This window comes from Sapajus apella, unplaced genomic scaffold, assembly GCF_009761245.1.
Source record: "Sapajus apella isolate SASKATOON/1434 unplaced genomic scaffold, GSC_monkey_1.0 scaffold200, whole genome shotgun sequence".
Lineage (NCBI taxonomy): Eukaryota > Metazoa > Chordata > Mammalia > Primates > Cebidae > Sapajus > Sapajus apella.
This window is the reverse complement of record NW_022437140.1, coordinates 748018-775639: the sequence shown is the minus strand read 5'-3', so window position 1 is coordinate 775639 and position 27622 is coordinate 748018. Positions and strand designations below refer to the sequence as shown.

Genomic DNA, 27622 nt, shown 5'->3' with positions numbered 1-27622 from the left:
GGCCAGGATCCATGTCTGTTCCTCTTGCTTCAACCCGAGTAGGCCTGAGGACCTGAGGGCAGTGGAGGTCCTCAGCTGGGAATTATGTCTCCAAAGGCACGAAGCTGGAGCGCCTGATGGCAGGCACGGCTTAAAGGCTTGCCCAGGGCCACCCGGGGAGGCCAAGGGTTGGAATCCAGGACTCCGCCTTCAGTGCAGAGCTCCTTTCTCCAGGACTAGAAAATGTTATTCCACAGACCGGATTTGTGGCCAGAGGCCCAGGATGTCCTAGTCTTCGGGCATCCGGCCCATTAGAGCGCCCAACAAAAACTGCAAGTTCCAGCCTGCCCTGGTGCTCCCGCCGGCCCCAACCATCCCTCTGCTCCTCATTGGCTCTCAAGCCTAACGTGCTGTTCCGTGACTGGTTACAGCTCTTGTCGCTCGTAAGAACCCACTGCTGGGGCTGGCCGGCATGTGCCTTGGAGCCTCCAAGGAGATGGAACTGCACTCAACCAGGATGGGAGGTTGCCCGGTCAATGAAGCTGCCGCCCACTGTGCTGCGGAGGCTTTGCTGTTTGACTCCCTGGCGACACTAAAGTTGAAGAGCTTCCGGCCGGAGGCAATTAGATAGAACACCCGGAAGGCGGAAGTTCTGGGACGGAAGTGGCGGAGAGCTGAGGAGAATGGCGGCGGAAGGCTGGTTTTGGCTTTGGGGCTGGGGCCGGCGGTGCCTGGGAAGGCCTGGGCTTCCCGGCCCCGGCCCTGGCCCCACTACACCTCTCTTTCTTCTTTTGTTGCTGGGGTCTGTAGCTGCGGATATAACTGACGGCAACAGTGAACATCTAAAGCGGGAGCATTCGCTCATTAAGCCTTACCAAGGTGAAGCCCTTGAGGGGGGAATGAGTGAAGGGTGAGGGAGAGGCTGAACAGGGCTGGGGGAAGGCGTGCCCTTTCTCCTGAGCAGAGCATCTCTGTGGGTTTCCTGCCTCTTTTGGCGAGGCCATTCCTGGCGTCGCCTCTTAGCACCTGTCTCTGCCCACAGGGGTCGGTTCCAGCTCTATGCCCCTCTGGGACTTCCAGGGCAGCACTATGCTCACGAGCCAGTACGTACGTCTGACCCCTGACGAGCGCAGCAAAGAGGGCTCTATCTGGAACCACCAGGTGAGTGGTTCTCAAGAGGCTAGGCGTACTGTTCAGTCGGCTGCTAGTCCCTGCCTCCCAAGCAGCTGAGACCCGAGCTTGGTTTATAGGTTTGTACCTCCGTCCCTGGCCTTTTCCCCATCTTGGTCACACCTACCAATAATGAGAGGCGATGGGTATTGTGTACTTACTATGTGTCAGGAGCTGCGCTTGGCACTTTACGTCCTCCTCACTTCCTTCAAAATTCATGCGAGATAAGTAATGTTATCTCCATTTTACCCACTAAGAAGCTAAGTTTCAGGTTTGAAAGTACCTTACCCAAAGTTACATAGCCAGAAAGTAGTGGAACTGTCAGGCTGTCTGACTTGAATCCCCTCAATAGTGGGAAGAACCGAGCTAACTGGATCTTTATTAGATATTTTGCCGTGTGTTAGGCACTGACCTTGCCATGCCTTCTTACATTTAATATTATTTTTCTTTTTTCTTTTTTTGAGACGGAGTCTCGCTCTGTCGCCAGGCTAGAGTACAGTGGCGAGATCCGGCTCACTGCAGCCTCCACCTCTCGGATTCAAGCGATTCTCCTGCCTCAGCGTCCCGAGTAGCTGGGACTACAGGCGCGCGCCATCACATCCAGCTAATTTTTGTATTTTTAGTAGAAATGGGGTTTCACCATGTTGGCCAGGATGGTCTCGATCTCTTGATCTCGTGATCTGCCCACGTTGGCCTCCCAAAGTGCTGGGATTACAGGCGTGAGCGGCGGCACCCAGCTGCACTTAATTTTCAAACAAGCTGTTTGAAAAAGATGGCTTTCATGACTATGCAAAGATAACACTGCTAGCGAATGGCATGAACAGTATTTTAACTCTGATCTGTCTGATCCCTAAGCCCAGCAGTTCACTCGACATACTTGACACTCTCTGCCTGGACAGTGGAGGAACCCCTTAGAACCCTTTTCCCAGTGCTTGGTTGAGGGTCTTGTCATCAGTGGTGTGGAAGAACAACCTGTGGGTAGTTTTAGTGTCTGTGTCCTTTGCCCTGGAGTATGTAGTATGTGAGCAGTGGCCAACGACAGCTGCTACACAGACTCCACACTGAGGCAGTCAAGATGAGGAAAACGGGGAAAGAAGAAGAATTTGGGGCTGAGTTACAGCTTGGAGCGGGACCTGCTCCTGTCCCAACTTGCATGATCTCAACTCTTCCCATGGCTTAAGCTGTTGGCCAGTGTTCTAGTTTTCTTTTATCACCCTGCTCTCTGGTCCCTGCTGGTTGACTTTCTTGTTTAGTTCTGGGAACCCACACTGTCCTTGTGTTGCCTGGTCTGCCCGTCCAGCTCCTCCTCTTCGTGCCCTTTGCCTCCACACTGCCGTTAGTGGCATCTGGGGTTACTTTCTTCAGCTTTCACTCTGATCCTCAGAGCTTGGGGTCCTCTCTGAAGGAGTAAGCATGCATTATGTCTGCACAATCTGGCCCCTGGTGCATCTTCATTCTCTCTGTTAATTTTGTTCCAGCCTTCCTGGCTGTCTTCTTGCCTCAGCACCTTTCCACCTGTTGTTCCCTCTGTCTGGGACACTGCCTCCTGGCTCCTCATGCCTGCTTGGTTCCTTCTCATCTGTTAAGTCTCAGTTCAAGTGCCACCCACTCAGACAGTTCTTCATTAACCACTTTATCTCCCCCGAGTACATTCTGTCATATTATTCTGTCTTTGGGCTTTCGTATATTTTTAAGAAATGATAATTCAGCCTTATATTTTTCATGGAAATGAGTTCAGTATAGCATTACATTTTTTTTTCTTTAAAGCAAGATGCAAATAATGCTGGAACTGTAGAAATCAGGATTGGTTATCAGTAATAGACAGATCTAAGACAGTGGCTTAAATTTCGGTTGTAGATAGCTGATGGTTGTCATCATCCGTGGCTTGAGATGCCACAGGACTGAGAGGCTTCTGTACTTGCCTTTATTGAATTTTCAGTCTGGAATACAATTGCTTTGCCTTTCCTCCTCCACCTTTCTGTTTGGCTCTGCTGATACTCCTGAAACATTTGGAGTGCTTCCTATAAATTCTCGAAAGAAACTGCTTAGAAATCAGAATTTTCTGTTCAGTATTTCCCAAGAACTGCCTCTTCTTTAATGAGCTGTAGAGATGCTTTCTAAACTTTTCACTGTTTTATCCCTTTCATTCACCCCATCCGGGAAAGGCACGTACTCGGGCAAACATTCACTGAACGCCTGCTGTCTTCCCAGCAGCCATAAGATAGCTCCTGCTGTGGTATGGGGGTGGAGTGGTCCAGATTAAGGAGTGGCTCAGAGGTGACTAAAACTGTAAGTGCCTGGTGGCTGCAGCATAGGACCTGGGGAGGCTGAAGAGGCTGCTCAGGCCTTATCCTTTTGGGGATCTTGTGTGGAGGCTGAGACAGTGGTCTTTAAGCTTTTTTTGCTGTTGTAGCAATTTGCTGTTGTAGCAACCTGATATTATATATCCCCTTGAGCTTTGTGGAAGTTGGCATAAAAAATTGTCATTAAGTTTAAGTATTTGCAAAGGATAACAGCATATTGCAATTTGATATTCACTTTTTTTTTTTTTTTTTTTGAAATTGAGTCTCGCTGTCTCCCAGGCTGGAGTGTAGTGGTGCTATCTCGGCTCACTGCAACCTCTGACTCCCGGGTTCTGCCACAGCCTCCTGAGTAGGGACTACAGACACTCACCATCATGCCCAGCAAGTGTTTGTATTTTTAGTAGAGATGGGATTTCACCATGTTGGCCAGGGTGATCTTGAACTCTTGACCTCAGGCAATCCCCCACCTCAGCCTCCCAAAGTACTGGGAGTATAGGCATGAGCCACCACGCCTGGCCAATACCCACTTTCTTTTAAACAGTATGAATAAACTCAAATGGTATATATATATACTTTTTTTATTTTGAGATACAGAGTTGTTCTCTGTCACCCAGGCTGGAGTGCAGTGGTGCAATCTTGGCTCACTGCACTCTCTACCTCTCACAGGTTCAAGTGATTCTCCTGCCTCAGCCTCCTGAGTAGTTGGGATTACAGGCGCACACCAACGCACCCAGCTAATTTTTTGTACTTTTAGTAAACATGAGGTTTTGCCACATTGGTGAGGCTAGTCTCAAACTTCTGGCTTCAAGTGAGCTGCCCACCTTGGCCTCCCAAAGTGCTAGGATTACAGGTATGAGCCACTGTGCCTGGCCAGTACATCAGTTTTTTAATTGAACTTGTATTTTCACATATGCACATAATTTTATCCTAATGCAATATATTTAATGCTTGAAAATGTTATTCATTAGCCTACCATGTTCTTCTGCAAGTAAAATAAGTATAATAATTTAAACTTTTTAACTTTGTTGAGACTGTGAAACTAAGTTTTAGTATTTAATTTGGAATTATTGTAATTATCTGTACACACTTGATAAAGGTAAATGCATTACACAGTTTTTGAATAATTATACAAAAGTAAACATTTTTTGAAACGTGAGATCTCAGTGAGATGTCATCCCCCGACCCCCATCTGTATTGATACTCCTGTCAGAATAAGACAAGTTTACTACCACTTCTACTTTTTGTTTTTATGTACATGAATTCTGAGAAATTGCATTCCCTTATATAGTTGTAGATGGAGATGGAGGTGGGGTTAATTTTTAAATTTTAAATTTTTATTAGAGATGGGATCTTACTATGTTGCCCAGTCTTACCTTTAACTGTTGGACTCAAACAATCTTCCCCCCTCAGCCTCTGAGTATCTGGGACTGCAGGTGCCCGCCACCACTGTGCCTGGCACAGAGGGAGTTTTGGTATAGCAGTATCACTGAATACTTTGAACTTCTTTTGGTTTATAAACCCAACATGCAGCGATCTTTTATCAAAACTTTTAATGATGTTTTGGCTATTGATTACATCTGCATACCATTTCATTGCAAGCAGAGATGTGGAAACTGCCTAACTGTAAAATAGCCTCTTACTGTCAAGTGATTCAGTTGGCCTGGTGTAGGGTCAAGGCATTGAGCTTTCTGAGCTCCCAGGTGGGTCCACTGTGCAGCCAGGGTTAAGAACTGTGGCCATATCATGTTTGTTCCCAAAAGCAGCTTATGAATCGTTTCTAACCTGCACCTTGCTTGCTTAAAATCCTCCAGAGGCTTTCTGTTGTCTGTATCATAGTATGTCTCTGCTAATCTACAGTTTTAATCTGGGGTCATGGAGACTTTCTAAGGCTTGCATAGTCCTGGAGGAGTCAGTTTCCAGATCCTCCTCCGTCTTGTGTGCTCATTCCTGAAACCAGCCGCCCTGTGAACATGCTGGGGATGGGTGTGTGGGTTTTCCTTTTCCACCTCCCTCTCTCAGTTGCTCTTCTGCTCTGAGGTCAGTCTTGCAGCAGCCTGGTCTTCAGGGTGTCATCCCCAGGTGCAGAAAACTCCTGGGCACCAAAGAGACCATTTGAAATCTGGGCTGACTTTTGTATATGTGAGATATATTTATTTTTTGTTTTTTTTGTTGTTGTTGTTGAGATGGAGTCTCACTCTGTTGTACAGGCTGGAGTGCAGTGGTGTGATCTCTGCTCACTGCAACCTCCACCTCCCAGGTTCAAGCGATTCTCCTGCCTCAGCTCCCTAGTAGCTGGGACTACAGGTGTATGCCACCACACTCGGCTAACTTTTTGTATTTTTAGTAGACTGGGTTTCACTGTGTTAGCCAGGATGGTCTCGATCTCCTGACCTTGTGATCCACCTGCCTCAGCCTACCAAAGTACTGAGATTACAGGCGTGAAGCAGTGTGCCCAACCATGAGATATATATTTTTAAAGTTTTCAAATACATAAGGGCTATTTTAGTTATCTTTTAAAAATTGTTTATTATCGTTAGATAGCTAATTTAATTGCATCATGGTCAGGTTTTTTTTTTCTGTTTTCTTTTTTTTCACCTGCAACTGTCTTCATTGAGTTATAAGGTTTTTTTTTTTGGGGGGGGGGAAACATTCTGATTGTGCTTGCAATGAATGTGGATTCTGTACTTGTTGATTACAGTGTGCTATTTAGGATCTTTAGGTCAAGTTTGCTTTCCGCATTCCCCAGGTGGGTCTGCTGTGCGGCCAGGGTTAAGATTGAGTTCACATCTTCTTTTGTTTTTTTGAGAAGGAGTCTCGATTGGTTACCCAGGCTGGAGTGCAATGGTGTGATCTCGGCCTCACTGCAACCTCCATCTCCTGGGTTCAAGCAATACTCCTGCCTCAGCCTCCCGAGTAGCTGGGACTACAGATCCATGCCACCATGCCCAGCTAATTTTTTGTATTTTTAGTAGAGACAGCGTTTCACCGTGTCAGTCAGGATGGTCTCGATCTCCTGACCTCGTGCTCCACCTGCCTCAGCCTCCCAAAGTGCTAAACTCATGCATGGCCTGAGTTCAGATCTTCTACAGCCTTTCTCATATTTTTGTCTGCTCGCTTTTATTAGTTGCTAAGCGAGCTTTGTGCCGTGTGTGGCGGCTCATGGCTATAATCCCAGCACTTTGGAAGGCTGAGGTGGGTGGATCACGAGGTCAGGAGATTGAGACCATCCTGGCCAACATGGTGAAACCCCGTCTCTACTAAAAATACAAAAAGTTAGTTGGCCATGGTGGCTTGTGCCTGTAGTCCCAGTTACTCAGGAGGCTGAGACAGGAGAATCGCTTGAACCCAGGAGTTGGAGGCTACAGTGAGCTGAGATCACGCCACTGCACTCCAGGCTGGATTACGGAGCGAGAACACTCTGTCTCAAAAAAATTAAAAAAAAGAGCTTTGTTAAAAATTTCTCTGTGTGGCTAGGCAAGGTGACAGGTGTCTGTAAGTCTTAGCTACTGGGGAGGCTAAGGCGGGAGGATAGCTTGAGCCCAGGAGTTCAAAAACAGCCCGAGCAACATAGTAAGATCCCATCTGAAAAAAAAAGTGTTAAAAACATTTCTTTATATGGATTTGTCTGTATCTTTGTAGTTTGTTGGTTTCTGTTTTATATGTTTTGAGGCCAAATAATTAGCTACATACAAAAACTTAGATTTATCTATCTCTGGGTAAATGGAATCTTTTATTATTAAGAATCCCACCAGGGTAGATGGCATTCCAACTGGTCCTTTCACTTTGAGATTCTTTTCCTTTGCTCCTTTGATCAAGTCAGCACACACCTTTTCCAGGGATTTTATGTTGCAGCTCATTGGAGTGATTCAGATTCGGTGAATTGTCACCTCTGGCTCCATGGGTGTTTTGCCAGTATCTTTAAAGTCATGGGTAGGCCGGGTGCGGTGGCTCACGCTTGTAATCCCAGCACTTTGAGAGGCCAAGACAGGTGGATTACCTGAGGTCAGGAGTTCAAGACCAGCCTGACCAATATGGTGAAACCCTGTCACTATTAAAAATAACAAAAATATGGCCAGGCGGGTTGGCTCACACCTGTAATCCTAACACTTTGGGAGTCCGAGGTCGGCAGATCATGAGGTCAGGAGATCAAGACCATCCTGGCCAACATGGTGAAACCCTGTCTCTACTAAAATACAAAAAATTAGTCGGGTGTGGTGGCGTGCATGTAGTCCCAGCTACTTGGGAAGCTGAGGCAGGGGAATCGCTTGAACCCAGGAGGCAAAGGTTGCAGAGAGCCAAGATCGCACCACTGCACTCAGGCCTGGTGACAGACCGAGACTCCATCTAAATTAAAAAAAAAAAAAAAAAAAAAATTACAGCCACACTTGTAGTCCAGCTACTCAGGAGGCTGAGCCAGGAGAATTGCCTGAACCTGGGAGGCTGAGGTTGCAGTGAGCTGAGATTGTGCCCCTGTACTCTAGCCTGGGTGACAGAGCGAGGCTCTGTCTCAAAAACAAAATAATAAAAATAAAATAAAATAAATAAATGCCGTGGCTACTGTGAGACTTCCTGACCAACTTGTTCCTCAGCCAGAACAAACAGTGGTGAGCCAGGAGCAGGAGCGGGCGGACCATAGCTCCACACCACCTGCAACTGTGTCTTCCTCAAAGAGCAGAAGTTTGCTCTTGGTTAGTGTTTGCATAATATATTTTTTTCCGTCCTTTTACTTTTTCCCATTTCTTAATGTTTTAGAGTTTTTTCTTACAAATGGCATATGACTGGCCTGGCACGGTGGCTCACGCCTGTAATCCCAGCACTCTGGAAGGCCGAGGCAGGCAGATCACCTGAGGCCAGGAGTTCAAGACCAGCCTGACCAACATGGTGAAACCCCATCTCAAATAAATAAATAAATAAATAACAATAAAAATAATAAATGGCATATGACTATGCTTCGGGGGGCTTTGTTTTTATTGTTGTACATGCATATAACATAAAATTTACTATTTTAACCTTTTTCATGGTTAAATCCATCAATTTATGAAACTGTTTAGTAGGCTATATGTTGACATTGAAACAGTGGCTTTTTTTTTTTTTCGAGATGGAGTCTCGTTCTGTTGCCCAGGCTGGAGTACAGTGGCGCTATCTTGGCTCACTGCAACTTCCATCTCCCAGGTTCAAGCGATTCTCTTGCCTCAGCCTCCCGAGTAGCTGGGACTATAGGCACGTGCCACCACACCTGGCCAATTTTTTGTATTTTCAGTAGAGATAGGGTTTCACCATGTCAGCCAGGATGGTCTTGATCTCCTGACCTTGTGATCTACCCACCTCAGCCTACCAAAGCACTAGGATTACAGACGTGAGCCACTGGACCCTGCCTTTTTTGTTTTTTTTTTTCCCTAGAGACAAGGATCTTTTTTTTTTTTTTTTTTTTTTTGAGACGGAGTTTCGCTCTTGTTACCCAGGCTGGAGTGCAATGGCGCGATCTCGGCTCACCGCAACCTCCGCCTCCTGGGTTCAGGCAATTCTCCTGCCTCAGCCTCCTGAGTAGCTGGGATTACAGGCACGCACCACCATGCCCAGCCAATTTTTTGTAGTTTTAGTAGAGACGGGGTTTCACCATGTTGACCAGGATGGTCTCGATCTCTTGACCTCGTGATCCACCCGCCTCGGCCTCCCAAAGTGCTGGGATTACAGGCTTGAGCCACTGCGCCCGGCCGAGACAAGGATCTTACTTGGTCACCTCTAGGCTGGAATGCAATGGTGTGATCACAGCTCACTGCAGCCTTAGTCTCCTGGGCGTCATCCTCCCACATTAGCCTCCTGAGTAGCTCGGACTACAGGCGCACACCACCATGCCTGGCTAATTTTTTTTTTTTTCTTTTTGGTAGAAGTGGAGTTTTGCCGTGTTGCCTAGGCTGGTCTTGAACCTGGGCTCAAGCAGTCCTCCTACCTTGGCCTCTCAGAGCACTGGGATTACAGGCATGAGCCAACACGCTCAGCCTAACAATGGCATTTAAAAGATGTAATGACTATCTAAAAAATGTTTTGATTGTTGTACTTATGTATCTATACATGCAAGAAAATTAAATTTCTCAAAATATTTTTCTTTTTTTTTTTTTTTGAGACGGGGTCTCACTCTGTTGCCCAAGCTGGAGTGCAGTGGTGCTATCTCAGGTCACTGAAACCACCTCCCGGGTTCAAGTGATTCTCCTGTGTCAGCCTCCCTGGTAGCTGGTACTGCAGGCACCTGTCACCATGCGTGGCTAATTTTGTATTTTTAGTAGAGACAGGATTTCACCATGTTGGCCAGGCTGGTCTCAAATTCTTGACCTCAGATGATCCATCCTGCCTTGGCCTCCCAAAGTGCTGGGATTACAGGTGTGAGCCACTGAACCTGGCCAAATTTCTCAAATATTTCTATTGTGGTAAAATGTATGTAACAAAGTGTACCATTTTAACCAGGTTTTTTTTTTTTTTTTTTTTTTTTTTTTAAGATGGGGTTTCACCGTGTTGGTCAGGCTGGTCTTGAACTCCCGACCTCAGGTGATCCGCCTGCCTTGGCCTCCAAAGTGTTTGGATTACGGGCGTGAGCCACCACGCCCGGCTTAACCAGTTTTTGAATTAAAAAAAATTTTTTTTAGGCCGGGCGCGGTGGCTCAAGCCTGTAATCCCAGCACTTTGGGAGGCCGAGGTGGGTGGATCACGAGGTCAAGAGATCGAGACCATCCTGGTCAACATGGTGAAACCCCGTCTCTACTAAAATTACAAAAAATTAGCTGGGCATGGTGGCGTGTGCCTGTAATCCCAGCTACTCAGGAGGCTGAGGCAGGAGAATTGCCTGAACCCAGGAGGCGGAGGTTGCGGTGAGCCGAGATCGCGCCATTGCACTCCAGCCTGGGTAACAAGAGCAAAACCCCCTTTCAAAAAAAAAAAAAAAAAAAAAAAAAAAATTTTTTTTAAAGACAGGGTCTTGCTCTGTTACCCAGGCAGTGCCACAATCCTAGCTCATTGCAGCCTCAAACTCGTGGACTCCAGTGATCCTCCTGCTTCAGCCTCCTAAGTAGCTGGGATTACAGGCATGTGCTACATACTGTGCCTGGCTAATTTTTTTTTTAAATTTTTTGTAGAGATGGGGTCTCATTATGCCGCTCGGGCTGGTCTCGAACTCCTGGCCTCAAGCAGTCCTTCCACCTTGGCCTCCCAAAGTGCTGGGATTACAGGCATGAGCTACTGCGCCTGGCCCATTTTAACCATTTTTAAGTGCACAGGTCAGTGGCATTAAGTGCCTTCATATTGCTGTGTAGCCGTTACCACCATCCATTTCCAGAACTCTTTCATCATCCCAACTGAAACTCTCTACCCATTTAACAATAACTCCCATCCCTGTAGTCCCTGGCAACCACCATTCTATCTCATCTCTATAAATCTGACTATTCCAGGCATCTCATATAAATGGAGGCATGCAATATTTGTCCTCTTTGTCTGACTTATTTTACTTAGCATATCTTCAAGTTTCCTCCATACTATAGTATGTTGTAGTATGTATCAGTAGTGCATTCCATTTTGTCATTGAGTAATATTCTTGTGTGTGTGTGTGTGTGTGTGTGTGTGTGTGTGTGTGTGTGTTATGTCTAGACCATATTCTGTGTATTTATGCATCTGTTCATAATGGACACTTGGGTTGTTTCCATCTTTTGCCATTTTGAATAATGCTGCTCTGAACATCGGTATACAAGTATCTCTTTGAATCCTACTTTCAGCGTATAACTAGGAAGTAGAATCTCTGGATCATACAGTCATTCTAATTTTAACTTTTTGAGGACTACCAAACTGTTTCCTTTCCTTTCCCTTTCCCTTTCATTTTCCCTTTCCCTTTCCCTTCCTTTTTTGAGACAGAGGCTTGCTGTGTCTCCAGGCTGGAGTGCAATGGCGTGATCTTGGCTCAGTGCAACCTCCGCCTTCTGGGTTCAAGCAATTCTCCTGCCTCAGGCTCCTGAGTAGCTAGGATTACGGGTACACACCAGCATACCCAGCTAATTTTTGTATTTTTAGTAGAGATGGGGTTTCACCGTGTTGACCAGGATGGTCTCGATCTCTTGACCTTGTTTCCGCCTGGCCTGGCCTCCCAAAGTGCTGGGATTACAGGCATGAGCCACTGCGTCTGGCCTACCGAACTGTTTTCTGTAGCAACTGCATCATTTTACATTCCAATTAGCAATGCCCAAGGATTCCAATTTCTCCACATCCTTGCCAACGTTTGTTTTGTTTGTTTGTTTATTTATTTATTTAGAGATGGGAGTCTCGCTCTGTCACCCAGGCTAGAGTGCAGTGGCGCAATCTCAGCTCACCATAACTTCTGCCTCTGGGATTCAAATGATTCTCCTGCCTCAGCCTCCCAAGTGGCTGGGATTACAGCCACATGCCACCATGCCCAGTTAACTTTTGTGTTTGTAGTAGAGACGTGGTTTCACTGTGTTTGCCAGGCTTGTCTCGAACTCCTGACCTCATGATCTGCCTACCTCGGCCTCCTTAAGTGCTGGGATTACAGGCGTGAGCCACCATGCCTGGCTATTTATTTTTAAAATAATAGCCATTCCAGGCTGGACGTGATGGCTCACGCCTGTAATCCCAGCACTTTGGGAGGCCGAGGTGGGTGGATTGCCTGAGCTCAGGAGTTCGAAACCACCCTGGGCAACATGGTGAAACTCCATCTCTACTAAAATACAAAAAATTAGGCATGGTGGCGTGTGCCTATAATCCCAGCTACTTGGGAGGCTGAGGCAGGAGAATCACTTAAGCCCAGGAGGCGAAGGTTGCAGTGAGCCAAGATTGTGCCACTGCAGTCCAACTTGGGTGACAGAGATTAAAATAACAATAATAGCCCAGGAGCGACGGCTCGTGCCTGTAGTAATCCCAGCACTTTGGGAGGCTGAGGCAGGTGGATCAACCAGCCAGGTTTTAGCTCTTTAGATCTCTGATCCTGTATATACTGTTGTTACTATTTTTGTAGAGATGGGGTCTTGCTATGTTGCCCAGGCTAGTCTTGAACTCCTAGGCTCAAGCACGTTGGCTTCCCAAAGTGCTGGGACTACAGGTGTGAGCCACCACGCCTGGCCTCTTTACTTTTCAAATTGAACTTTTTATTTTGACATAATTATAGATTCACATGCAGTTGTAGGAAATAATACCGAGATCCTAGTTAGGTTTTGTTTTTTATTTAGCATTTAATCCATTTACATTTAATGAAATGTAGAGTGCAGTGGCGCAATCTCAGCTCACCACAACTTCCATCTCCTGAATTCAAGTGAAATAGTGATACATTGGGTTTAATCTGTTGTCTTATTCCTTATATTCAAATTGCCTATTCTCTGTTCGTTTTTTTCTCTAGTCTTGACTTCTTTTAGGTTAATTTTTATTATCCTGTTTTTCCTCTTCTACTAGCTTGAAAGTTATATGCTCTTTTCTCAATTTTAAGTGGTCACTGTAGAGTTTAAAGCAGGCATTCATGTTTACCAAAGTCTAATGATAATGTACACTTTACCTTCTTCCTGGACAGTGCAAGGATCTTAGCACACTTTAACTCCATTTATTATTGTCATTTATTTTAATTATCCTGTTTTAATTCATACAACCCATTGTTTAATGCAGTCAGATATTTAGATTTTCACCCTTATATTCTCTGTATTTGTTGTTCTTCATTTCTTCTGGAATCTGACTTTACATCCGGATGGGGATCTTTTTTTTTCCTCCGTGAAGAATGAAAGTGTGAGTCTGCTAATGAATTCTTTTGGTTTTTGTTTACTTGTTTGTCTCAAAATATCTCAGTTTTACCTTCATTCTTGAAGGATACATTTGCTGAATGTAGGATCCCATACTGGCTGTTATCTTCCATTATCTCCAAACATATCAGTCAGCTGTCTTCTTGCTCCCACTGTTTCTGTTGGGAAGTCAGGTATCAGGTTAATTATTCCTCCTTTGAGGGTAATCTTTTTTTTCCCTCTGGTTGCTTTTCTTTTTTTTTTTTTTTTTTTTTTTTTTTTTAGAGTGGCCTTTTTTTTTTTATTGCATTTTAGGTTTTGGGGTACATGTGAAGAACATGCAAGATTGTTGCATGGGTACACATGTGGCAGTGTGATTTGCTGCCTTCCTCCCCATCACCTATATCTGGTATTTCACCCCATGCTCTCTCTCCCCAACTCCCCACCCCTCGCTGTCCCTCCCCTATTTCCCCCAACAGACCCCAGTGTGTAGTGCTCCCCTCCCTGTGTCCATGTGTTCTCATTGTTCAACACCCGCCTATGAGTGAGAACATACGGTGTTTGATTTTCTGCTCTTGTGTCAGTTAGCTGAGAATGATGGTTTCCAGGTTCATCCGTGTCCCTACAAAGGACACGAACTCATTGTTTTTGATGGCTGCATAATATTCCATGGTATATATGTGCCACATTTTCCCTGTCTAGCCTATCATCAATGGGCATTTGGGTTGGTTCCAAGTCTTTGCTATTGTAAACTGTGCTGCAATGAACATTCGTGTGCATGTGTCCTTATAGTAGAACGATTTATAATCCTTTGGATATATGCCCAGTAATGGGATTGCCGGGTCAAATGGAATTTCTATTTCTAGGTCCTTGAGGAATTGCCACACTGTCTTCCACAATGGTTGAACTAATTTACACTCCCACCAACAGTGTAAAAGTGTTCCTATTTCTCCACATCCTCTCCAGCATTTGTTGTCTCCAGATTTTTTAATGATTGCCATTCTATCTGGCATGAGATGGTATTTCATTGTAGTTTTGATTTGCATTTCTTTAATGACCAGGGGTAACGAACATTTTTTCATGTTCATTGGCCTCATGTATGTCTTCTTTTGTAAAGTGTCTGTTCATATCCTTTGCCCACTTTTGAATGGGCTTGTTTGTTTTTTTCTTGTAAATCTGTTTTAGCTCTTTGTAAATCCTGGATATCAGCCCTTTATCAGATGGGTAAACTGCAAAAATTTTTTCCCATTTTGTTGGGTGCCAATTCACTCTAATGACTGTTTCTTTTGCTGTGCAGAAGCTGTGGAGTTTGATTAGGTCCCATTTGTCTATTTTGGCTTTTGTTGCCAATGCTTTTGGTGTTTTGGTCATGAAGTCCTTGCCTACACCTATGTCCTGAATGGTTTTGCCTAGATTTTCTTCTAGGGTTTTTATGGTGTTAGGTCTTATGTTTAAGTCTTAATCCATCTGGAGTTAATTTTAGTGTAAGGTGTCAGGAAGGGGTCCAGTTTCTGCTTTCTGCACATGGCTAGCCAGTTTTCCCAACACCATTTATTAAACAGAGGATCCTTTCCCCATTGCTTGTTTTTGTCAGGTTTGTCAAAGATCAGATGGTTGTAGATATGTTGTGTTGCCTCTGAGGACTCTGTTCTGTTCCATTGGTCTATATCTCTGTTTTGGTACCAGTACCATGCTGTTTTGATTATTGTAGCCTTGTAGTATAGTTTGAAGTCCGGTAGTGTGATGCCTCCCGCTTTGTTCTTTTTGCTTAGAATTGACTTGACTATGTGGGCTCTCTTTTGGTTCCATATGAAGTTTAAGGTGTTTTTTTCCAGTTCTGTGAAGAAGGTCATTGGTAGCTTGATGGGGATAGCGTTAAATCTGTAAATTACCTTGGACGGTATGACCATTTTCATGATATTGCTTCTTCCTAACCGTGAACATGGAATGTTTCTGTTTGTGTCTTCTCTTATTTCCTTGAGCAGTGGTTTGTAGTTCTCCTTGAAGAGGTCCTTTACGTTCCTTGTTAGTTGTATTCCTAGGTATTTTATTCTCTTTGTAGCAATTGTGAATGGCAGTTCGTTCTTGATTTGGCTCTCTTTAAGTCTGTTATTGGTGTATAGGAATGCATGTGATTTTTGCACATTGATTTTGTATCCTGAGACTTTGCTGAAGTTGCTTATCAGTTTCAGGAGATTTTGGGCTGAGACGATGGGGTCTTCTAGATATACAATCATGTCTGCAAATAGAGACAATTTGACTTCCTCCTTTCCTATTTGAATACCCTTTATTTCTTTTTCTTGCCTGATTGCTCTAGCTAGAATTTCCAGTACTATATTGAATAGGAGTGGTGAGAGGGGACATCCTTGTCTGGTGCCAGATTTCAAAGGTAATGCTTCCAGTTTTTGCCCATTCAGTATGATGTTGGCTGTTGATTTGTCTTAAATAGCTTTTATTATTTTGAGATACGTTCCATCAATACCTAGTTCATTGAGAGTTTTTAGCATAAAGGGCTGTTGAATTTTATCAAAGGCCTTCTCTGCATTAATTGAGATAATCATGTGGTTTTTGTCTTTGGTTCTGTTTATGTGGTGAATTACGTTTATAGACTTGCGTATGTTGAACCAGCCTTGCATCCCCGGGATGAATCCTACTTGATCGTAGTGGATAAGCTTTTTGATGTGGTTTTGCAATCGGCTTGCCAGTATTTTATTGAAGATTTTTGCATCTATGTTCACCATGGATGTTGGCCTGAAGTTTTCTTTTCTTGTTGAGTCCCTGCCGGGTTTTGGTGTTGGGATGATGTTGGTCTCATAAAATGATTTGGGAAGGATTCCCTCTTTTTGGATTATTTGGAATAGTTTCAGAAGGAATGGTACCAGCTCCTCTTTGTATGTCTGGAAGAATTCAGCTGTGAACCCGTCTGGACCTGGGCTTTTTTGGGGTGGTAGGCTCTTAATTGCTGCCTCAACTTCAGCCCTTGTTATTGGTCTATTCAGGGTTTCAACTTCTTCCTGGTTTAGGCTTGGGAGGAGGCAAGTGTCCAGGAATTTATCCATTTCTTCCAGGTTTACTAGTTTATGTGCATAGAGTTGTTTGTAATAATCTCTGATGATGATGTGAATTTCTGTGGAATCTGTGGTTATATCCCCTTTATCGTTTTTTATTGCATCTATTTGATTATCTCTCTTTTCTTTTTTAATAATCTGGCTAATGGTCTGTCTATTTTGTTGATCTTTTCAAAAAAGCAGCTTCTGGATTTATTGATTTTTTTGAAGGGTTTTTTGTGTCTCTATCTCCTTCAGTTCTGCTCTGATCTTAGCTATTTCTTGTCTTCTGCGAGTTTTTGAGGTTTTTTTGATCTTGCTCCTCTGGCTCTTTCAATTTTGATGATAGGGTGTCAATTTTAGTTCTCTCCTTGCTCCTCGTGTGGGCACTTATTGCTATATATTTTCCTCTAGAGACTGCTTTAAATGTGTCCCAGAGATTGTGGTATGTTGTGTCTTCATTCTCGTTGGTTTCGAAGAACATCTTTATTTCTGCCTTCATTTCATTGTTTATCCAGTCAATATTCAAGAGCAAGTTGTTCAGTTGCCATGAAGCTGTGCGGTTCTGAGTTAGTTTTTGAATTCTGAGTTCTAATTTGATTGCACTGTGATCTGAGAGACTGTTTGTTATGATTTCCATTCTTTTGCATTTGCTGAGGAATGATTTATTTCCAATTATGTTGTCAGTTTTAGAGTAGATGTGATGTGGTGCTGAGAAGAATGTATATTCTGTGGATTTGGGGTGGAGAGTTCTGTAAATGTCTATTAGGTTTGCTTGTTCCAGGTCTGAGTTCAAGTCCTGGATATCCTTGTTAATTTTCTGTCTGGTTGATCTAATATTGACAATGGGGTGTTAAAGTCTCCCACTATTATTGTGTAGTAGTAAGTCTGGTTGCTTTTCTTTTAAGATTATCTGGGTTTTTTGTTTGTTTGTTTGTTTGAGACAGAGTCTTACTCTGTCACCCATGCTGGAGTGCAGTGGTGCAATCTTGGCTCACAGCAGCGTCCGGCCCCCGCTCCCCCCCCGCCCCCGCCGCAGATTCAGACATTTCTCCTAGCTGGGATTACAGCTACACACCATCACACTTGGCTAATTGTTGTATTTTTGGTAGAGATGGGGTTTTACCATGTTGGCCAGGCTGGTCTCAACTTCAAGTGATCCACCCACTGCGGCCTCCCAGAGTGCTGGGGACCCACTGCACCTGGCCAAGATTGTTTTTCAGGGGAACAACAGACACTCCAGACTAACCAGAAGGGGGAGGATGTGGGTTAAAAAACTACCTATTCGATAGCAAGGCGTGGCAGCGCATGCCTGTAATCCCAGCTACTGGAGCCTGAGGCAGGAGAATCGCTTGAACCGAGACGCTGGAGGTTGCAGTGAGCTGAGATCGTGCCATTACACTCCAGCCTGGCCAACAAAAGTGAAACTGTTTCAAAAAAAAATCTACCTATTGAGTACTATGCTCCCTGCCTGGGTACAAGATACCCCTGTAACTAACTTGTACATGTAGTCCCCGTATCTAAAATAAAAGTTGAAAAGAAAAAATACTTTTGTGGCGCACATTCTCAGGATTGCCTGGAGCTGTGACCCAGGAAAAAAAATTAGAAAAAAATACTTTTGGCCAGGCACAGTGGGTCATGCCTGTAATCCCAGCACTTTGGGAGGCCAAGGTGGGCAGATCACAAGGTCAGGAGTTCAAGACCAGCCTGGCCAATATTGTGAAACCCTGTCTTTACTAAAAATACAAAAATTAGCTGGGAGGCTGTAATCCCTGCTACTCGGAGGCTGAGGCAGGAGAACTGCTTGAACCCAGGAGATGGAGGTTGCAGTGAGCCAAGATGGCGCCACTGCACTCCAGCCTGGTGACAGAGAGAGACTCTGTCTCAAAAAAAAAAAAAATACTTTCATGTTAAAAAAATTATCTGTTTTTCTTTGTTTTCTCTATCCCTCCCTTCTTTTTTTGTGCCTAAGTATGGTTTTCTTTTTAGTCAACTGCTTTGGTTTGTAGGAGTTTTAAAGTTGTAGCATGTCTTTGAATCAGTTTTAGTAAGTGCTTAGACATCTTTAAATATTCCTTTGCCCTGTTCTCTCACATCTCAATCTGGAATCCCAATTATATGAGTCTTAGCCTCTCTCACTGTTTCTTCTTTCTTACCCACAATTCTATATCTGCTATTCTTTTGTTCTCCCTGCTTCATTGTGGGTGTTTTTATGAGACTCTTGAGTTCACTAATTTTCTCTTCAGCTGTTTTTAATCTGTTGTTAAACCTATCCATTATGCTGTTCATTTTAGTTATATTTTTTAGTCTGGAATATTTTCAGTGCAATTTTTAAAAAATTTTCAGTTATCTGCCAAAATTAACAACCTTTTATCTTCTTGAATATATCTAGGTATTTGAAAGTATAATATCCAAGGTTCTTGTTGGTCTGTTTTCTTTTTTGTTTTTTTCTTCTTTTCTTTTTCTGTTTCCTTATGTCTTCATATTTTGTCTTTGTGTTCCTAGTTATGATTGTGTGCCAGATACTGCATTTGCACAATTGTTTGTAGAAAAATTTGTGCCCTGAGTGAGTCACCTTAGTCTGATTCCAGAGATTGAGAGGACCCAGAGCTGCGCCACTGTCCCTGGGTGCCTGGGAGTGTCTTTCTAGTTACTTTTTTTTGGAGATGGAGTTTTGCTCTTGTTGCCCAGGCTGAAGTGCAATGGTGTGATCTTGGCTCACCACAACCTCTGCCTCCCGTGTTCAAGTGATTCTCCTGCTTCAGTCTCCCTAGTAGCTGGAATTACAGGCATGCACCAGACCACGCCTGGCTAATTTTGTGTTTTTAGTAGAGACAGGGTTTCTCCATGTTGGTCAGCTGGTCTGGAACTCCCAACCTCAGGTGATCTGCCCGCCTCAGCCTCCTAAAATTCTGGAATTACAGGTGAGAGGTACCGCGCCCAGCCTCTAGTTACTGTTACTCTTGGGTTGCAGTTTTCATGCAAACCCAACCCAGAGCAAGGTCTTCCATTGCCCTCAGCAGGTCTTGGACTTAGACTCCTTTTCCCTCTGTCCTTGGAAGCTAATTCTCATCACTTCTCAGTTGCTTCCTATAGAATCTGCAAATGTTCTGAAACCTATGAACTGTCAAGACCTGGGAAGACTCTGTGATGTTCCACTACTTGCAGGATGTCCTCTAGGTCCTTGTTAGCTCTGGGCTCTCAGGGACTCAGCCTAGGTTTTGTTATCTGGGTTCCTGGTGCCCAGAGTGGGACCAGTGAGTATGGGGCATCAGTGAATATGTCAACCAGATTGCTCACATTGGGATATACTGTTTTTTGTTTTTTATTTGAGTTTTTTGTGATCACAGAAGTCATATGTTTATTATATGTTATTCAAACATGGTAAACAGTCACCATAGTTACCCTCCCAGAATTATCCATCATTAATACTGGTTCATGTTCCTTTACTTCTGTGTTCATTTCTCTTCATCCTCATCTGTGTTGGATGTTAATGGTCTTTTTAACAGTTGCCAGTCTGACAAACATCTTGTTTGCATTTGCGTTTCTGATGGGTCTTTGTTTAATCACTTGCTTGCATACCCATCTGCAAACTTCCCTAAAGTAGATTCTTGTCACCATGTGTGTTGACACCTTAGTTTTCACAAGTGACTTCCTGGTGGGTAAGGCCAGGCTTTCTCCCTTGCTGTAAGCAATGCCCATCCCTGCCCCAGTTCACCTGGTGGTGCCTCTGAGCCCCAGAGCATGACCCTGACCAGCTCTCATCCCCAGTGCTGGTACCACACTTAGGCCAGGCTTGGGAGGTGAACCGGTGAAGGGCTGGGTTTTAGAACCAGCCAGACCTGGGCTTGAGGCCCAGCAGCACTGACCCGGCCTGATTTTCCTCACTTGGGAAGGTTGGCTAGCAGGATAGGCAGTGGATGTGGGTGACTAGAAAGGGGCTGGTACAATTTATGTGAAAGGCCTGCAGGCTTTTGGGAAATACCGAAGCCAGAGCAGAGCTCTCCGAGTCAGAAAGTCCCAGGCGTGAATCCAGGCAGTTGAGCTGCTGTGGACAAGTTGTTATACCTCTGAATTTTTTTTTTTTTTTCTGTAACCTTTGTTGCTCAAATAGGAGTAGTAACCTTTGCACAAGGTTCCAGGGCAAGAGCATCGGGGATAAAAAGGAAATGGCTGACAGGTTTGACTGGTAATTAGGGTGAACAGTGTGGCAGCCACCTGCTCAGGAGCAGCCTGGGACCTGCAGGGCGGGGTCTGGGCCTCAGGCAGCCTTGGGACACTGTGGCCTCCCCCACGTCACCTGGGGCCCAGCAATCTCTTCCCTTCACGCTGAGAACATTTAGGGGTCTGTGGTCAGTGGCACTTGTGGTCCTGTGCCAAGGAGTGCCCAGTCTTAGCTGGGGAGGGAAGAGAGGTCTGTGGAGCAGGGGCCGTGCTGGGGTTGCCTCCAGCTTGCTGAAAGGCCCCTGGGAGCTCTGAGCGGCCCTTTCTGCTCTCTCTCTAGCCTTGCTTCCTCAAGGACTGGGAGATGCACGTGCACTTCAAGGTCCACGGCACAGGGAAGAAGAATCTCCATGGAGACGGCATTGCCTTGTGGTACACCCGGGACCGCCTCGTGCCAGGTGGGCCAGCACTCGCTCAGCTGGGACCCAGGCAGGGGGTGGGTAGGGGCATGGCTGCTGGCCCCCCAGGGCGGTGGGGTGGGGGTCCCTGTGGCTTGTGGGGCCCAGCGTCTCCAATCCACATTATTCTGTTAGGAAACTGCTGTTCCTGTGGATAAAGCCCTGCGCCTCCGAAAGGAGCCTGGCTCTGGAAGGATGGCCGCTGAGGGGAGAGAAACAGCTGGGTCCTGTGGCTCAGCCCTACACCCTTGTTGGCCTGGTTTTATCATTTTAAATGGTTGTTGTAAAAAGCCAAAACACGAAGACCATGCAGCTGCAACTGCATGTGGCCCACAGACCCTGAGTTGTTTCCTCGGTGGCCCTTCACAGAATGTTTGCTGCCCCTGGTATAGAGCCTCTTGGGTAGGGGTCTCTCCTAGCTCACCGTTTTTTGTAGGCCGGGTAACCCCTTGACACCTGCCTCAGTACCCCCACAGTTCAGCCATCAAACTTGAGTCCTCTGTGTCATGCACTTGACCCCCACTTCCGCCTCAGCTTTCTCCTTTCGTGGTCTCTTCTCTCTGGGTGAATGGCTAATGGGTTGGGCTCTCATGCCTCCACCTATGTTGGCATTGCTTGCCCTTTAGGTATCCATGGGACAGCTCTCATTTCTCCCATTGTGAGAGCATCTCTTTGTACTTCTAGGGCCTGTGTTTGGAAGCAAAGATAACTTCCATGGCTTAGCCATCTTCCTGGACACCTACCCTAATGATGAGACCACTGAGGTAGGCCCCTGCTCTCTCCTGCTGAGTGGGAAAGGAAGGACTGGACAGTTGTCTAGAGGAAGGGGCCCTGGGACTTCTGTGGTCCTGGCATAAGAGGAGCCTCCAGGGGTTGGGGTGGTGGGTGCCCCCGCTTGCTCCACAGGCCAGGCTGGTCGTGGAGTAACCGGTGTCTTGGTCTCAGCGCGTGTTCCCGTACATCTCGGTGATGGTGAACAATGGCTCCCTGTCCTACGACCACAGCAAGGATGGGCGCTGGACTGAGCTTGCGGGCTGCACGGCTGACTTCCGCAACCGCGATCACGACACCTTCCTGGCTGTGCGCTACTCCCGGGGCCGTCTGACGGTGAGCAGCAGCTGGTGGGCCTGTGCCAGTGCCTGGGTGGTGGGAGCAGCAGCTGGTGGGCCTGTGCCAGTGCCCCAGAGGCTCAGAAGGGCAGGCTGCTGTCCTGCAGGGTGCTTAGCGTGCTGGACCCTGCAGGTGATGACCGACCTGGAGGACAAGAATGAGTGGAAGAACTGCATTGATATCACAGGAGTGCGCCTGCCCACCGGTTACTACTTCGGGGCCTCTGCCGGCACCGGCGACCTGTCTGGTGAGTAGCCGGGCCAGGCGTTGGTTCCCAGCCTGACTCACCCTGAGGGACTGAGAGCTTTCAGTGCAGTTGCTTGCCTTCCTTCATTTAGTTTCTGGCCTCATTGTGTTCCTCCTCTTCCCTTTGTCTGTAAATATTGGCCTGTCCAGGCCTCAGTCCTTGAACAGTTCCTTAGTGACCTTCCCCATCCACAGGAGGCAGCAGATCAGTTAGATTCGAGTGATACAGATTCCCAGATTTATCTCCAGCTCAGACTGCTCCAGACCTGCACTCCGCCTCAGCCCTTGTGCCCATAGTTGAGGCCACATCTTGCCCATCAGGATGTCAGTGGCACCTTTGTCCTTCTATTTGCTTGGTGTCTTTCCAGACTCTTCTTTCCCTCACATGCCACCTCCAGTCCATCGACAGTCCCTGTGGCTTTATTTTCACAGCACGTCCCACCACTCCCCATCCCTCCCTGACTACCTGGCGGCTTCAGGCTACCAGTGTCTCTCACAGGAGCCTCCCAAGTGGTCACCTCCTTCACCAGCCCCCAACAGTCTCCCCTGAGCACAGCAGCCAAGTGATCGCATTAAGCTCATATGAGGCTTCCCGCTGCTCTGCTTAGACCTCTGCAGGGACCACAAGGGCCTCTGTGCCAGGCCTGCCACCTCTGACTCCTCACTCACTGCTCCCCCTGCCTACTGTGGCTTCCAGCTGCTCCCTGGATGCACACGTGCCCTCCTGCCCCGGCTGTTTCACCCTTGTCTCCTAGGGCCTTGCTCAGATGTCACCTCCTCAGTGCGGCCATCCCTGATTCCCTCATGGAACGTTGAGCCCTCAGCTGTAGTCCCTAGCCACTCCCCATCACCTTGGCCGCCTTCTTTTCCTTTTCTTTTTTTCAAGACGGAGTCTCACTCTGTTGCCGGTGCAGTGGTGCAATCTTGGCAATTTCTCCTCTTAACATTTACCATCTTTGAATCCTGAGTAATGGATTTTATTGTCTCTGGCCCTCCTGCCCATGGCTCTTGTTTGGCCCAGGGTGGGTGCTTAGTGAGCACTGGGGTGCCTCTAGCCTGCTCAGGCCTTGCTGGTCACCAAGCAGTGGTGGCCCTTGGCTGTGGTTCTTGGTCTCTCTTTGGGTCCCTGGGCAAGTACCAGGCCCAGGGCCAGCTCCTGATCAGAACTGGCACATGACATGGGGGACCTGACATGGGTGGTTTATCCTAAGGATGACCCATTCCAGGGCCTGTAGTCTGCCCACTGCCCAGGAGCCTCCCCTTTCACCATGGAAGTGCTTGGGTCCACTCAGACCCCAGAACCTCCATTGTTTGGGGGGTTTTTCAGTCATGTACCCAGCAGAAGAGAGAATGGTCTAGGAAGCTGTCAAACAGCTTTCATAATTTCCAGCTGTGCCTGGCCGGTTCCCCTTCTGCCCCCAAGTCACCTGGAACTTCATCAGACTGTTTTGGCACATTCTCCAGAGGGTTCTTGATAGGAGCAGAGCTGTGACTGGTGGCTGCTCTCACAGCTGTTGGGAGAGCCCAGCACAGAGTGGTGGAGGTGCCATGAGGGGAGCCATGTCTGACTGCTGGTCAGGGGTCATCAGTGCCAGGCACCTTATGGGTGACGTCATCTGATGTATTTTTAGGCAGTTAGCAGTCTCATTCCCTTTTTACTCAACCATTGGGAGTTTGAGAACTGGAGGGATTTTTCTAAGATACGAGCAGGAAGCAGCAGAGCCCTGGTGGCTGGAACCTGACCCCCAGGCTGATCCGTGTCCCGCAGGGCTGCTTGCTGTCTTCAGAGGCTGTGCACGCTCAGCTGTCACACTGCATGCCTGGCTGAGCTCTTGCTCAGTAGGTCCTTCCTCTTCTTGGCTCCAGAGATTCCTGTTCCTTAAACACAGCCTTTCCTCTGATTCCAGTCCTAGGCTAACCAGGACCCATGTATTGGCTTTGAGCCTTAACCTCCTTATCTCTACAGCGGGGTGATCCATCACTGACAAGCTGGGGCTCTTTCCTGCCCATGCTGTTGGACAGAGCCTTTCCCCAGTCTCCTCAGGCACAGCCACTGACCTGCATTAAGCTCAGGCCCTTAGCTGGTTGCTGAGTTGTCACAGAGCCCCTGCAGCCTATATGTGGGGCTCTGTGACAAGAATGCATGGTGGCTCCTGTCCTTGGGAAACTTAGGCTTCTCAACCAGTCACAGAGTGACTGCTGGTTCGTACCGGGTCATTTTTTGAGCATGTGCTCTGCAGGCATGCCTTCTTCTGTGTGGTATAGACGTTCTCATGGTAACCACACAGATGGAGATCATCACTCCTTCTCTACACGTGAGGAAACTGAACCTCAAAGAGGGCAGCAGACCCCAGGATTTAGACCCAGGTGATTCTGCTTGTAAAGCCTTTGCTGTTTTCTCTCCACTCTGCCTCCTCCCAGGTTTTTATTGCTGGGGGCTGGAGAGAACTGGGAAGAAAACAGGCCCTAGAGGAGCAGAGCAGCGCTGTCCCTGGGGGCCTGGCCGGTTTACTGGCCTGGGCAGCAGCTTCCCTTGGGGGAAGGGCTTAGGCCACATGCCCTGAGTCTGGCTTTAGGCTATCATAGCTTTCCTCTTGGGCCTCCAGACAATCATGACATCATCTCCATGAAGCTGTTCCAGCTGATGGTGGAGCACACGCCTGATGAGGAAAACATCGACTGGACCAAGATTGAGCCCAGCGTCAATTTCCTGAAGTCACCCAAAGGTGCGTGTCCACAGCCCCACCCTGCCTGGGCCTGACCCAGAATGGGTTGAGGCCGGCCAAGTGAGTCTTGTGGTCCAGTTGTGGTTGTGGTCTGGGCTCTTGGATCAGCTCTGCCCTGGCAGGTGACACTGGCTGGCCCTGCCTGACCAGGCTCCTAGAGGGTTGGGTTTGGGTCACGTCAGTTCTGGCAAGTTTTTGAGTAAATGAATGAGGCAGACGAGAAGTTTTCAGAGAGTCAGTCCCTTGAGGCTGATCAGCAAATGTGTGAGTGCTGAGCCAGCATCCTCCCTCACTAGGCACTGGGGCAGTGGCCATCAGAGCAGGGGGCTGGGTACGCTGTCCCACATGTCCCTTCTATGAGCTACCTGGAAGGAGGTTGTGCTGCTGGCCGAGGAGATGGATTCCCCAGGTTTCCTTAGCTAGAAGGAGGGAGACACAGGATTGGAAATTGGGTTTCTTCAGAACCCGAAGCCTGGATTCTTCCCATGGTACTAATTAGCTACCCCTCTCCTCACAGAGTGAGCGTTGTGGTTGGAGGAATGAGGCACCTATGTGTGGAGAAGTCCACCCTGAGTACCACAGACGCATGCCTGGGGGTCTAGCCAGTGACAGAGTGTGCAGCACAGGCTCTGTCCTAGCCCAGCCCTGGGTCCCCATGCCACATGGGCCATTTTGGCTGCGTCTTTCTGCTTCTCAAGAGAAGCCAGGATCCAGTGTTTTGTATGACAATTCACTTGTTAAAGATTCAGATTATTTTGAAATGTTTTGGGGGCCACACAAACCCTGCAACCTTTGGTCAAAGAGCTGCCAGCCGCTGGGTGCTTTCAGAGGTGGCACCTGCCTTGCCCACCTAGCATCCTGTGCAGCTGGCAAGGCAGGACGAACTCATTTTTAGATTCAGTCCATTTGTTTCTTCAGATGTGCCCAAAGCTTCCCTCTGTGCCTAGCCACGGGCTGGGTGATAGAGACACAGGGATCAGGCAGGGCCTGCCCCTGGGGCTTATTCTAGTGGCTGAGGGAGACAGAGGGAGCCGTGGGAGCCCCAAGGCTGAGTGGCTTTCCGGGGAAGCACCATCCCTAGGGACCTCCCAGTTCAGTCAGTGGCGGCTGCTGCTGTCGCTGTGCAGAGTAGAGGCTGGTGCAAGAGTGGTCAGCAGGCCTGCCATTGGCAGCATGTGCAGGAAGGGAGGATGGAGGTAGGCTTGTGGCTGGCAAGAGGGTGCCATGCGTGCTGCCGAGAGGCAGGGCCTGGGTGCAGGGAGACCTGAGGAGACTGCACAGTGTGGAGTCGGGGGGCCACAGTCAGGGAGGGAGGCAGAGTGGCAGAAACAGGGCCCGGCCAGACCCCAGCTCCTCCACACATAGCCTGGAGAGCTTGGGAGAGTCAGTACCTTCTCTTAGCCTGTACAAGGGAGAGCACCAGAGGGCCCCATCCCAGGATGGGCAGGACCTGTGAGACACCCTGTGTAGAGGAGACAGGCTGTGGGCTGGGGTGGAGTGCAGGACTCAGGTCCTGGGAGACCCCTGGGGGGCTGCCAAGAGCATCCAGCTGTGGGCTGGGAGAGCCTGTGGCTAGGGCCACGTTGCTCCAGATAGGGTCCTCAGACCTCAGCGTGGCAGTGGGGCTTGGATACACAGCCTCCTGGGCCTCCCCATGTCCACAGTCGGACTCAGGGGAGTCCAGGAGTCTGGTTTTAACCAGTTTCCTGCAGCAGAAGGTAGCCCAGACCTGAGTCCCCGGGGTCCTGGGTCCCAGTGGGCTTGGTCCTCTCTCTGCCTCGCCCTGCCATGGGGACTGCAGAGCTGGCTGGGATGGGCTTCACCTGACCTCTGCCCCTCCCCACTGAGGGGGTGAGTTTGACCAGCCTGCGTGCCCTGGCTGGCTGTCCTGTCCCTGTCCCATCCTTGCTGCTGTCCTGCAGCCCCTGTTCTGCGGCAGCCTGTGCTACCATTTCAGCTCCCCCGTTTCTTCTTCCCCAGACAACGTGGATGATCCCACGGGGAACTTCCGCAGCGGGCCCCTCACGGGGTGGCGGGTGTTCCTGCTGCTGCTGTGCGCACTCCTGGGCATCGTCGTCTGTGCCGTGGTGGGGGCCGTGGTGTTCCAGAAGCGGCAGGAGCGGAACAAGCGCTTCTACTGAGTGGCACCACCAGTGGGGCCTACACGTAGGCCCAGGAACCAATGTGAACTTTTTTTTTACTGGGATTATAAAAGAACAACAAGATGACCTTATTTCTTAACTCTTTCAAATAAATGATTAAAGTATTTTCATACATTTTGCTTCTTGCGCAGCAGGGACAGGAGGCAGGGCCAGGGCCCAGGGTCTGGCACCCCCACAGCTGGAGATGGAGGCTTTCCTGGGGCTGGCGTCTCAGGAGCAGGGGGTCTGTGCCTAAAGCTGGGCTGCAGCCCCTGCAGGCAGCTGTTGAACACTGGAGGGTCCCCTGGACCACACTGGGGTGGGCCCCTGAGGACATGGGGAAGTGATTTTGTTTTGTGGTGTGTGGCACGTGTGGTGGCGGACGAGGCCCAGGCTGGGAAACCCAGGCCTTCCTGTTCACCTCAAGCTGCTTCCTGAGGCAGATGCTCAAGCGAGGCTGCAGGGGTGGTGTAGTGGGGCCGAGCGTGACCGTTTCCTAACTAAAGTGAAATACCCAACC

The 27622-nt window shown here is 47.8% G+C and overlaps 1 protein-coding gene across 1 annotated transcript; it reads left to right on the top strand.

Annotated features, from left to right (window-relative positions):
* Positions 1–430: 430 nt before the first annotated feature.
* LMAN2 (lectin, mannose binding 2) lies at positions 431–27622 on the top strand. Its single transcript, XM_032269940.1, has 8 exons — positions 431–858; positions 1022–1140; positions 20762–20879; positions 21564–21643; positions 21825–21986; positions 22122–22236; positions 24842–24961; positions 26942–27622. Exons 1-8 carry the CDS (start codon positions 663–665, stop codon positions 27100–27102), a joined length of 1071 nt encoding a protein of 356 aa, XP_032125831.1. The 5' UTR covers positions 431–662; the 3' UTR covers positions 27103–27622.

What these genes read in the sequence shown, in the direction of transcription:
- LMAN2 (XM_032269940.1), top strand. Translation starts at nt 663, where the DNA reads ATGGCGGCGGAAGGCTGGTTTTGGCTTTGGGGCTGGGGCCGGCGGTGC. An exon ending in CCGGGACCGCCTCGTGCCAG is followed by an intron (nt 20,880 to 21,563) that starts GTGGGCCAGCAC and finishes TTGTACTTCTAG; the next exon opens with GGCCTGTGTTTGGAAGCAAA. An exon ending in TTTCCTGAAGTCACCCAAAG is followed by an intron (nt 24,962 to 26,941) that starts GTGCGTGTCCAC and finishes CTTCTTCCCCAG; the next exon opens with ACAACGTGGATGATCCCACG.